Source organism: Adiantum capillus-veneris, chromosome 30 (assembly GCF_014529385.1).
Source record: "Adiantum capillus-veneris isolate H3 chromosome 30, ASM1452938v2, whole genome shotgun sequence".
Taxonomy (NCBI): domain Eukaryota; kingdom Viridiplantae; phylum Streptophyta; class Polypodiopsida; order Polypodiales; family Pteridaceae; genus Adiantum; species Adiantum capillus-veneris.
In genome coordinates, this window is record NC_140960.1 from 15,877,016 (window position 1) to 15,888,952 (window position 11,937).

Consider the following 11,937-nt stretch of genomic DNA (forward strand, 5'->3'; position numbering starts at 1 on the left):
TAATGTGTGTAAAAGTCCTTTGACCTTAGGTAAGCTAGGCTGAGCTTGAGGTGGGAACCCGGCCCAAACTCGAGGTGCTTGTCCTGCTTGAGGTGCTTGTCCTGCTTGAGGTGCTTGTCATGCTTGAGGTGCTTGATTAAGATGCTTGAGGTGCTTGACTGGCTCCATGCTTGAGGTGCTTGACTTGGTGCATGATTAAGGTGCTTGAGGTGCCTTGAGAAGCTTGCCTGAGATGCTTGTGGGAACAACCCCTACTTCAAGTGCTTAGTCATGCTTGATGACTAAGGGGCTTGCTCATCCAAAGTCAAAAAGATCCCTACAAGGGGGGGGGATGAGAGAGAACACACACACACACACACACACACACACACACACACACACACACACACACACACACACACTAGGGAAGCCCCAGCTTGAAGAGGCAGCAAGGACACTTGTCAAGTTCCTCCTCATGTTTCCCTCATGGTGTGCCTGAAACCTATTGGTTGGCCACCCAAGGGGTCCAATGATAATATAAGGATATTTAATTAATTGATTTTGCATTTATCAAGTCCTCTCTCTCAAAGGGGAAATGGGGACACTTGTCCCAAGGCTATCCTTGTTGCTTGTAATGGCTTCTGCTTGTGATTGGCTAGGCCTGGAGGGGTCCAATGAGCTTCAAGAATGAGCTACAAGGGGGGGTGCTTAGGGGGTATACTCACCCACACACACTCACAAACACTCTCATTGTGTACTATGCAAAGTGCAAGAGCTCCCTCTCTTTCTCCAAGAAAGTAGAGGTTGAGAGCCTACACCAACACTCTTGGCTATGGAGTGCAAATCCATCCAAGAGCCATGCTTCAATGCTTGAGCTTGCCATCTATTTCTTCTTCATTAGTATGCTATTATGTATGCTAGCACAAGAGTTATGATAAGTGAGGAACTAGCTCTTTCTCGTAGGAAATGTTTCTTCTTCCTCTTCCCTACCCTCATTCCCTGCTAGCTCTCTCCACCTTCGAAGGTGTTTGAGGTCTTGGGACTGATTCTTGGTATAGTTAAAGCTTTCTTCAAGTTTAGGTTATGCTATGATGATGATGCATGAAGTTTTCCATCTTCATTGCTTCACCTAAGTCACAAGGAACACAAAGAATGTATTGTAACAAGTCTCTCTTTATGGGAGAAATCATAATACAAATGCCTATTGGAGGGGGGACCGGCTCCACATAAATCCGGTCCTCAACTGTTGTCATGTTCTCTAAATTCTCTCTCTTGCAAAAGTATTGTCTATGCCAAGTTAACTAATTGCTATGATTATGTTGCTATCTTCAATTATGTCAATCCGCTATGCTCACAAAATCATTTCTTGAAAGTACTCTCATTAAATTCCGCTACTCTCAAATTGAATAGGCAAATTCCATTACACACCAACTTCTGGACAGAATCAGGACGCGGTCTCTTACACTAGCTGAGGAAAACAGTATGCTCAGAACAAGAGAAGCGAACATGCAAGATGAATATGATCATCTCTTTAAAGGCCTTCAAGATGAAAAACTAAGAGCAGATGATGCAGAGCATGATCTTGAAGAGGTATCTAGAATTTTGAAAGAAGATGAAGCGGAGCAAGATGGACTAACACTCCAGATGGCAGAGGCCTCCAATGAGGTCCGAAGTGTCATATTTGAAAAAGAAAAGGTGGACGATGAGTTAGAAGCCGCGAGAGATGAGATCATGGAGCTGAAAGCCAGATTGGAACTACAAGACACAACAATCCAAAGGCTACGATCAACTCCAAGGGCAGCGAGAGGCCGACAGGAAGACAGCAGTAGAGAAGTGCAGGCCCTTGAAGAGCAAATCAAAGGACTACAACATTGCCTTAAGTCTGAGCAACGACAAAGGACTCTGTTAGCTGAAGATTTTGTAAGAGAAGAAGAGAAGCTAAAAGCCAACAACGAGCAGTTAAGCCAACAACTCGCGGAGCTTCAAGAATTGCTGGTTGACAATGCAGCTAAAGCTACTCAAAGGGAATTAGATGTACAAAGACAGCTACAAGAGCTCCAAGAAGGACCGAGCACGGGGGAGACAGAGGTGAGTGCTCGGACGGAGCACATGCAAATACCAGAAGGGGCTGAAGACCCTAAGCCTATTGAGGAACAGGAAAAAGCCCGATTACAGCATCTGATAGAACAAACTTCAGCGGAAGATCACAAGGCCTCCATAGAATGGGAAAAAGAATTATCCACTCATTGGGTGCTCAAGGGATCGCCACATCAGTTTTAAGAGAAGAGTGGATGCAGCCAACACTTCCATATCCTCTTTTAAAATACGAAGTCGAAGCAACTAAAAAGAGAATTCAAGCCGAAGGAGCAGTAGCAATATACGAAGGAGATCTACAAAGCAATGCAAATGTAAAGCAATTCAGATGAAAACCCTAAAGGGCGCCATTAGAATATTCACTCGCTCTCCTGACCTAGTGTGCATCATGCTAAGAAAAATATGCAAAACCTTACTGGCTTGTCTTGAAGTGTTTGCGCCCTCCAAAGCTACTGACTCAAGTCTAATATCAATGGGCGACACCTTTGCCAAGATGGTCTACTATCTCTCGAAGCACCCATCACCTGAAGTGTTGCATCTACTCTATCGGAGAGTTATGTTTTTGCCGAGCTATCATATGTAAGCATTCGAAGAGACATTTTATACAGGATTTTTCACTTACGACAGCAAGATCTTCGGCCCTACTATCACTATGGGGAATGTAAGATATGAATCCTATCTCAAATTGATAAAGCCACCAGGCTTCCATTAGCAGCGAAGGCCCAGGCGGCAAGTCAAGCAAACAAAGATCATGTCGGGGACGACCTGAACTCGGAAGGGGGGAGTGTTGACCTGCAAATCAACCGCATCCGAAATCCCATTTTTCTTGTACTATTCACACTATGAGCTTAAATGTAATTAATTCTTCAGGCTCCAGATAATTTTCGGAACATATGTCATTGTAATTGCTATTCCACAACACCCCCGATAGGAAGTAGAATTCATTTTTGATGAGATGACACCTCCAAGGCTGAGGTATAAAAGCCAATCTTTTGTAAACCTAAGGGGGCTTTTTATCATTTTTTGGGCTTATCTGAACGTACAGAGACTGCGTATTGTGTATGAGAGTGAGAGAGGTCTTCTTCCTTTCCCCTTGCATGCTGTGACTACTACATTGTGAAAGTGACTATGCCATCGTGTTGGCAACGGCGAGAGCTACGCTTCGACGCCAAGCTTGAGCGGTTTTCAGTCTCTTTGCGAAGAGCTCTTCCGTGAGCTTCCGAGTGAGTTTTCTCTCTATCTGTGTGTCCGTTTTGTGATTGCTTTATGTCATTGCGTTCAGGTGAGTAGAACTACACTTTAGGACTAAACATTTCCAGATTCGACGACCTGTAAATTTTGGCCTGTCTTTATACGCGATTTCTGCACCATATGTTTACGGCTTGTGGATTAGGTTGGAAACTTCAGGGAAGTGTCCTCTAGGTGTGTAGAGGAGGATCCTTGAGTTTTGTGGCGAATCGATAATGTTTGACCATGTTTCGGTGAATGGAAGTGTTGTAGGAAAGATTGCAGTTCAGTATGATTAGAGTGTTTTAGAATGATCTCCTTTGGTAGTGATTGTCTAGAGAAGGTCGAATAGTTGAGTGACAACCAGCTATTTGTTTCCATGCGCCTGCGGATCAACTCCGTCCTAGGTTGACAACTTGTTGTTGTCTTGGTTCTCATTGTATTAGCGTCTGCGAGCAGTGTTTCTGCACGACAACAACTTTTGACTGAAACAGGCTAGAAAAACTAAAATTGGGGACTTTTGAAATCCAAACCAAAATTTAAGCATACCACTGGGTTTGTGACATCAAGGGGGAGCTTTGGATCAAGCCTGGGGTCAAACAGGCCAAAAAGACATCCTACGCATAGGATGTCATCTATGTGATCTGGCACTCCAAATCCAGCTTTGAGCATACCAAAGTGATCAGCACCTCAAGAGGAGTCTGTGCTTTGCATTTGAAGCCATTTTGAGCAAAAATACATGCTACGCGTAGAATGTCTAAAGCAAGAAATTCAAGCCAGAAATTGACTATAGGCCTAGAAGGGTGTTGTATAGCCTGAGACAAGCCTCCTAGTCAATTTTGGTCCAAATTGGAGTTGATTTGACTGGTCAGACCAACATCAGACTGTCGGAACAGATTTCGGATCCATTGACCAGCTTATAGGTGTCCAAATCAAAAAGTAAAAACAGCTGTGGACTCAGCACATCAAGGGGAGTCTATAGTGCAAAAAGTCAGGCAAAACAGAGGAGGAGACATCCTATGCGTAGGATGTCTACTGGAGCTTAGTGAAGAGAAAATTTGACTGAGGTTATACAGTGATGTTCCATTTGACTTGAGGATTCCAGAACTTCTTTCAGAAGTGAATTTGGACCTTGTTTGACCTTTTGACGGAGCAAAGATGGAGTTAAGGCTTTTCAGGTAAATTGACCAACATCTGAGGGAAGTACAGTTCCAGATTAGCAGACCTAATCCAGAACATCAGAAGTGTATAAATACAGTAGTGGTTGAGGTTAACTCTCCAGTTATACCATTACTAAAATCACCTCTAGCGGTTAGATGCTTTGGTTCGTTTGCGGAAATTAAACGCTTGTGTACAGGTATATTCAGCGGCAAAGCAAGAAGTTGTGCAGAAGCTGACCCTTTGCCAGGTGAGTGGTTGGATTTGTGATAAATTGCATTGCTAAGTTTGATGAATTTAAGATCAGGAAGATACATTTTTAGAGACCAAAAGGTGGCAGGTGACCAAGGTAGCTTAGTTTCCACCGAGGAGAGTGTAACTCAGGCAAGGCTAGATCCACTAGCACTAATTATTGAGGAGGGTAGTGATACTGACACTTCATCAGACAAATCCTTCTTCATGATGGGTAGTCAACAGCCAGGAGGTTTCACCTATGAAGGACCAATGCCAGGAGGAAGCACCTCCCTAAATCATTTGAATGATGCCAAGTTCACTGTAATCTTCTTAGAAGGAACAAACTCGAGGGGAGCCCTAGTTTATTCTGACTATCGAGGACGGAAGTGTATTTGTATTGAAGAAAGGCCGGCTTAGAGACTGGAGATAATTCGCGTCTATGATGATGGAGATAGATTCCGAGACGAAAAAGGGAACCACTATCTGATAGTTAGTAACCCTGAGGATTACAACAGATATGGAGATAACGTGGCGAAACGAAAAATGGTTTCAGAAACTCAAGAACCGCCTCCAAACATTGATCAACCTGGAGCGCTTTTTATGTATGATAAGAAAACAACCAGGGTTTCAACTTATAATGAGAATGTGGGAATTTACAAGCATGAGAGCGAGGGAATAGTCTCTTACTTTTGTTGCAAAGGACCCTACCCAAACGAATTAAGCAAAGACAAGGTTCTTTACTTATTCTCTTATGAAATTGCTATGGGGAAGGATATCGTTTTTGTTGATAGGTACAGGCGAGAATAAAAACGTATTCTCCCAGAGGAGGTAGAAAAGGCAACAGTTCTAGGAGCATCAACATATGCCCCCGATGAAGTGCCAAGAGCCACCTACACCCTTAGGAAGTCGACAAATCCCTTTTCAGAAGATTACGATGCAACCTCACATTCTACCCGACAACAGACATTCAACAACCAAAGCCAACCATTAACCCAACCACCATTGCTGGCATGGCTTCGACATAGTGCAACATTAGAAACAGGACCAAAATCGAGATGGTTATCAAGCCGCACGAGGGCTAAGGGATTTACAAGAACCACCACTCTATTCAAGGTATCAAGGTGAGAGTAAGCCAAAAACTCAAGGGTCAACAGAGCCTGGAAGACCACCCATAGAACGAGGTCGAAGAGATGAACCATCTCTTGCAAGAACTGTTATAAATTATGGCTTAGGAGCACCACTGGGAGAGGAACCCGCCTACTATAGAAGGCCAGAGGAGGTATATCGATTAGGACGTGGAGATCCAATGATGAGATTTGTAGACCATCGTAGAATTAGACCGTCTCAGGTGCAAAAATGGGTAAACAAGAAATACACGGGAAACAGAGATCCTAGATCATGTAGCAGCCTTTGTGCGTGTAATTAGAGCTGAAGAGGTGTTAGACTTCCCTACCCAATTTGCAAGGTTTGGACTAAACCTAGAGGATGACGCTGCTACTTGGTTTGACTTTGTGGAGCGTAGAGACTTTGAGTCTATGGAGGAGGTGTTTGACGAATTTATCAAGGAATTCTCACAAAGGGGGATAGCTCATAATACAGTCTCACAAATCCATAAATTCAAACAGAAAGACGGGGAATCTGTGCGAAAGGCAGCCCTACGACTAAAAAGATATATTAAGTTTTGCACTGTGGAAGAACTGCCAACTCAGTCCAGACTTATGCTTATATTTATCCAAGGATGAAGGAATGAAGATCTCCAGAAGGACTTACATATGAATAGGAGCACGACATTAAATGAGTTAACTAAGGAGGCTCTTTACCTTGTAGACAATTGTGCGGTCTACAAAGAGGGTGAATTCAAGGATTTTGATGATGATTCATCCTCGCAACAAAGTGGAAGCAAGTCCGCTAAGACATCACCGAAAGGGGAAGTAGCTGTAAGCCAAGAGAAGCTTGTAGAGGAAGTGCTAAAAAAGATTAACCTGTACGCCAAACCCCAGGCTAAACAGCCCAAGTGGTGTGCTATTGAACAAAAATGGACAAACCATGGGATGGAGGAATGTTATTATAACAAGGGATATGTAAGAGAGAGACCTTACGCTCCCCAAGCTCATGTAGCATCTCCTCAAATTCCACCGATGCCTAGGTATCAAGCAAGCAACCTACCAGAACCTGTAGGTGTAGAGAGACCACAACCAGTGTTGGGGCAACAACCACCCCTACCAGGATTATGACCAATCGGCATAAGATACACACCAACAGTAACCGAACCAGAAGAGAAGGCTTTGGTGCCTATGCATGCATATTACGAAGATCCCAATGGATATGCTGCAAATCCTGTCTATTATCCACCGAAAGAACCCTCAACGCTAGAACTATGGAGCATGATAGGAGGTGCAGGACCACCAACAGCTGCATAGGCAGCAGGAGAAGGAAGATATAGTTTGGATGAACGAATATTGCTGTTCATAGACAACGGAGGCATGGGCGGTCAGAGACATGCATACCAACAAAGAGGAGCTCAAGGAGCACCTCAACAGCCTAAAGGACCCTGCTACAAGTGTGGTGGAGACCGTTGTCTAGGAGACTGTCCTCATGATGAAATCATTAGAGTCAGCGCATATTGCACCGAGTGCGGAGTTACTCATTTGATTCCTGCTTTCCCTAAGAACCCGAGAAAAGGAGCAAAAACTACCTTAAACATGCTGGAAGCAGTGTCTTCCAGTGGGGGGTCAGAAAAAGAGACAATAATACCTATTCAGGAAGTGACACGAGCCCAAGCTCAAAGAATGACGAACGAACCCATAATTGAAGAGCCAAAAACCGATGCGCCATGTTCAGAAACGAAAAATCATAGAAGCACTTGGAAAGCTAGAAAGGCGCATATGAAAGCCAGGAGAGAACGAGAGCGAACGGTTCTATCCGAGGAGTTAAAACACACAAGGTTAGATTAGAGCGGTTAGAGGATCTAGCTAGCCTAAGCTCACACACTGCAGCAACCATAGCACCCAAGGAAATAGCAGAACCCAAAAATGCAGGATCAGGAGGATCAATGTTGGCAGAAAAGTTAAATGAGCAGTTAGATGCACTTCTAAAAGCTTACGAAGCTAGACTCAAAAAGAACCAAACCCAAGAGCAAAGATGGATGACTTATCCATATGCTGAAATAGAAAAAGAGAGGTTGGAAATGTGTCGGAAGATGATTGAAATAGCTCAATTCTTGATAGAAAACCCGCTTGGTAAACCTGCAAGTTGGCATGAAGTACCAGCTCCAACCCCTATCAAACCAACTTAAGAGAAACAAGTAGAAACGAAGGAAAGACTCACGAATGCCTCTGAGTCTAGGGGAGAGCCTATCATAGTGCCAAATACAACAGATGAGACAAGTGACGGGTTCCAGCCTAAAACATTGGTAGAAATGGTTAAGGATTGTAACGGTCTAGATGACCTGTGGAAGCAAATCCGTGATGCCAACGAAGCCAACAGGGCGAGTTACCACATGAATAGCACGAGAAAAGAGAAAAATGCGATCTTACCTCCTATTGAAGAATTTGAGGCAAGATCACAAATGAACTTTGATATACATTCACAAGGGAGAGACCATGGGATCAATTAGTTTGGGGCACAACCAACCAGACTCGCTGAAAACTCTACCCTCTTACCTAGGAGAGTATGAAGCAAAGTCTGAGGTGAGAGCACTCCCATCTCAAAGACTGTCTTCTAACAGAGTGATGGATTCACAAGGGTTGATTGAGTTAGTGTCCACCCCGGTGGCATGTACAATCACATTAGCAGAACTCCTGAGGTTACGACCAAACATGTGGACCACCGTAGGCAAATGCTTAGAAAAATTTGGACTGAAAGATCCCACCTCGAAGCTTCAAGAAGGGATCAGAGAATTGGACAGGCCTCAACTAAACACTAGACTAGTACCTTTAAACAAGGTTGGATAATATTGCGAGGGAGAAGATGGAAACACCACGCTACCAGTAGAATTCCAAGGAGTTGTTTCCAAAGCTATTCTTGACAGTGGAGCAGGAGTCGCTATTGCCACCAAGGAAATCTGGAAAAAATGGGAAAAACCAGCTTTGAGGGCTACCATAATGAAATTGCAATTAGCAGATGGGTTCATGGAGAAGCCTCTAGGGCTCTTAGAAAAAGTAATTGTCACTTCGTGCGGAATCGAGTATGAGCATATATTTGCAATAGTCGATTTCGACAAAAAGAACAAATACGAGATCATCTTGGGAAGACCATTCATGCGACAATTAAAGATGGTCCAGGATTGGGGTTACGACCACATATACCTCAGACATGGCGAGACAACAACCAAAATACACCTAAAAGACCATAGTTACAAAGATGTAAACCACACACCGGTGGAAGAGTTTGATTCAGCTACATTGGTAGGGTCAGAACTCCCAGCATGGTTAGGGCAACAAAAAGAGATATGGATGTGCGGAGCTTCACATTGTGGGAGCTTAAAAAGAGAGGAATGCATCTTCGAAAGAGCGATTGAGGACAAGGATTATATTCTGGAACCTTTTCTTGAAGATGCCTTGGAACCTCTGGAATGGGAACACATACTAGCAACATTGGATGTCTGTACCATTACAGATAGTCCCAACAACAAAATTTTGCGATAAGGATGGCTATGATGTGCTACCCTATTACATGGTAAGCCTTATACCAGGAGGAGATGAGATGAGATGGTAGAACCACCGAACAAGAAGAGTTTTATAACTCCTCTGAGCATGCGGAGGTAAATAACGACACAGATAATGAGTGTTCAGACAGCTCAAGTGAGCGTGAGGAGAAAATAGAGAATATCAAGTTTTATGATTTTGCCAATCAGCACCCTAGACGCCAAGAACGCTATAGGAGAAAATGAGCAAAAAACAAAAAGAGAGAGAACCTAATGCCGAGGATAAAAGATAAAACTCACTCTCTAATGCTTGTCAAAGCAGAGGATTGTGTAAAAGACCAAATATGAGGAAGATTCTCAAAAGTTCAAAGGGAAAGAACGCGAGAGGAAATAAAACAAGTACAGAAAGCTAAAACAGAAACAAAATCACAAAAATCAAAACAAGAAAAAACAAAAGACCCAGAGTGGACCAAACTGGAGCGTAAAAAGAAATACCAAGAACTAAAACTGTCTTTATGAGAGGTATGGACTACTGAGGGAGAAAGGAAGAGTCAGAAAAAGGAAACTACATGAATGTACACGATCACACTATCGAAAATTCACCATCCAGGACATAAAAATTCATAATGACACCACCAGTCAGGGAAAGAATAAACGAGGAATCTTACGATGGGCCAAAAAATGCAAAATGGATAGACCTCGTTGAACCAGGTGAGAAGCCTCAGCCGGTCTATATAGAAACTGACTTAGAGCCTGAAGAAGGAGAACGACTAACACAACTTCTCAAGAAGTATAAAGATGTGTTTGCATGGTCCTACAAAGACCTCAAAGGAGTTGATCCATCGATATGTCAACATACAATTCCTTTGAAATCAAATGCCAAACCTAGCAAACAGTGTCCTTATACATATAATGACACATTTGCTAAACAAATCAAAGAGGAGATTGACAAGCTGATGGATGAGGAATTCATCTATGAAATCGAACATACAGATTGGGTGTCACCCATTGTGGTTGTCCTCAAAAAGAACGAAAAACTGCGAGTGTGTGTGAACCTCAAAACGGTAAATGTAGCCACCATAAGGGATAATTATCCCTTGCCGATCACAGAACATGTACTTGAGAGGGTGGCCGGGAAATGGGCTTATTTCTTTCTCGATGGGTTTTCAGGGTATAACCAACTGGCAATTGCAATAGAGGATCAACATAAAAGAGTGTTTGCCAAAGAATGGGGAATTTATGTGTATTGAGTTATGCCTTTTGGCTTAACTAATGCCCCAGCTACCTCTCAAAGGTTAATGACATACGCATTCAAAGAATACCTGAGAATATTCTTAGAAATATACATGGATGATCTTTGTGTACACTCTCTTCTACGAGATGAACATATTGACCACTTACAAAAGGTATTTGAGAAGTGCAGAACATATCGAATCTGTCTTAACCCAAAAAAGTGCATTTTAATGGTTAGGCAAGGCTGCATCTTAGGAAACATTGTCTCAAGAAATGGCATAACCACTGACCTAGACAAAATCAAACTCATAGTAGACCTGCCCTGGCCTACTAATGCGAAACAAGTGCAATCCTTCATGGGACATTGCGGATATTATCGAAGATTCATATATATGTATGCAGTCATTGCACAACCTCTGTATCGTTTGTTAGTCAGTTTCGACTGGACTGAGGAGTGTGAAACTTCATTCCAAAAGCTTAAGAAAAACCTTGTATCAACACCGGTACTTAAAGCACCAGATTGGGAAAAGATATTCCATGTACACATTGATGCATCTGCATATGTAATTGGGAGTATTCTGGCTCAACCTGGAGACGGAACAATGGATTTCCCAGTTTGTTATGCAAGCTGACAGTTAAACAGTTCCAAAAAGAACTACACAAACACTGAAAGAGAGGGGTTAGGAATGATTGATGCTGTAAACAAATTTCGGCATTATTTGCTTGCAGACAAATTTGTGTTCTTTACAGATCATCAAGCTCTTTTGTATTTGGTGAATAAACCATGCAATGCCGGGAGAATTGTACGCTGGTTTATTATATTGCTAGAGTTTGATTTCACAGTGGTGGTCAAAAATATGGGCATATCATCTTTCAAGACTGCATAACGGGGAAGCTCCTGAAGGAGTAGATGATGACATACCAGATGCTTATCTGTTCAATATTCAAATGATACCCAAATGGTCCCTGGAAATTGTTAGCATTCTTTCCTTTGGAGGAAGGTCTGATAACAAGGAAGACAGATCCAAACAACAAAAAATTCGACAAACAAAAAACTTCCAGTTGATTGCAGGACGGCTGTATCATCTAGGATCGAACCAAATTCTACGATTATGTATAAATCCGGAAGAATGCGAGTGTTATCTTGAAGAAGCACATGTCCAAGATTGTGCATTTCATTGCTCAACAATGAAAACACACTAGAGACTAAAACAATTGGGGGTTTATAGGCCAACTATGTACGCTGACACACATGCTTATGTTAACAGTTGTACTATATGTAGTGCCAAACGACCAGTGGATCACGCGACATTGTTTCATGTAAACATTGCACCTGTATGGACTCAATATATCATTGATTTCTTAAC

At 42.7% G+C, this 11,937-nt stretch overlaps 1 protein-coding gene across 1 annotated transcript; it reads left to right on the forward strand.

The window, feature by feature from the left end:
- Window positions 1-1,710: 1,710 nt before the first annotated feature.
- LOC147417592 (uncharacterized) lies at window positions 1,711-2,259 on the forward strand. Its single transcript, XM_086507022.1, has one exon. It carries the CDS (start codon window positions 1,711-1,713, stop codon window positions 2,257-2,259), a length of 549 nt encoding a protein of 182 aa, XP_086363148.1.
- The last annotated feature ends 9,678 nt before the right edge of the window (window positions 2,260-11,937 follow it).

Excerpts from the sequence above, each read along its gene's own strand:
- LOC147417592 (XM_086507022.1), top strand. The coding sequence starts at position 1,711 with ATGGAGCTGAAAGCCAGATTGGAACTACAAGACACAACAATCCAAAGG.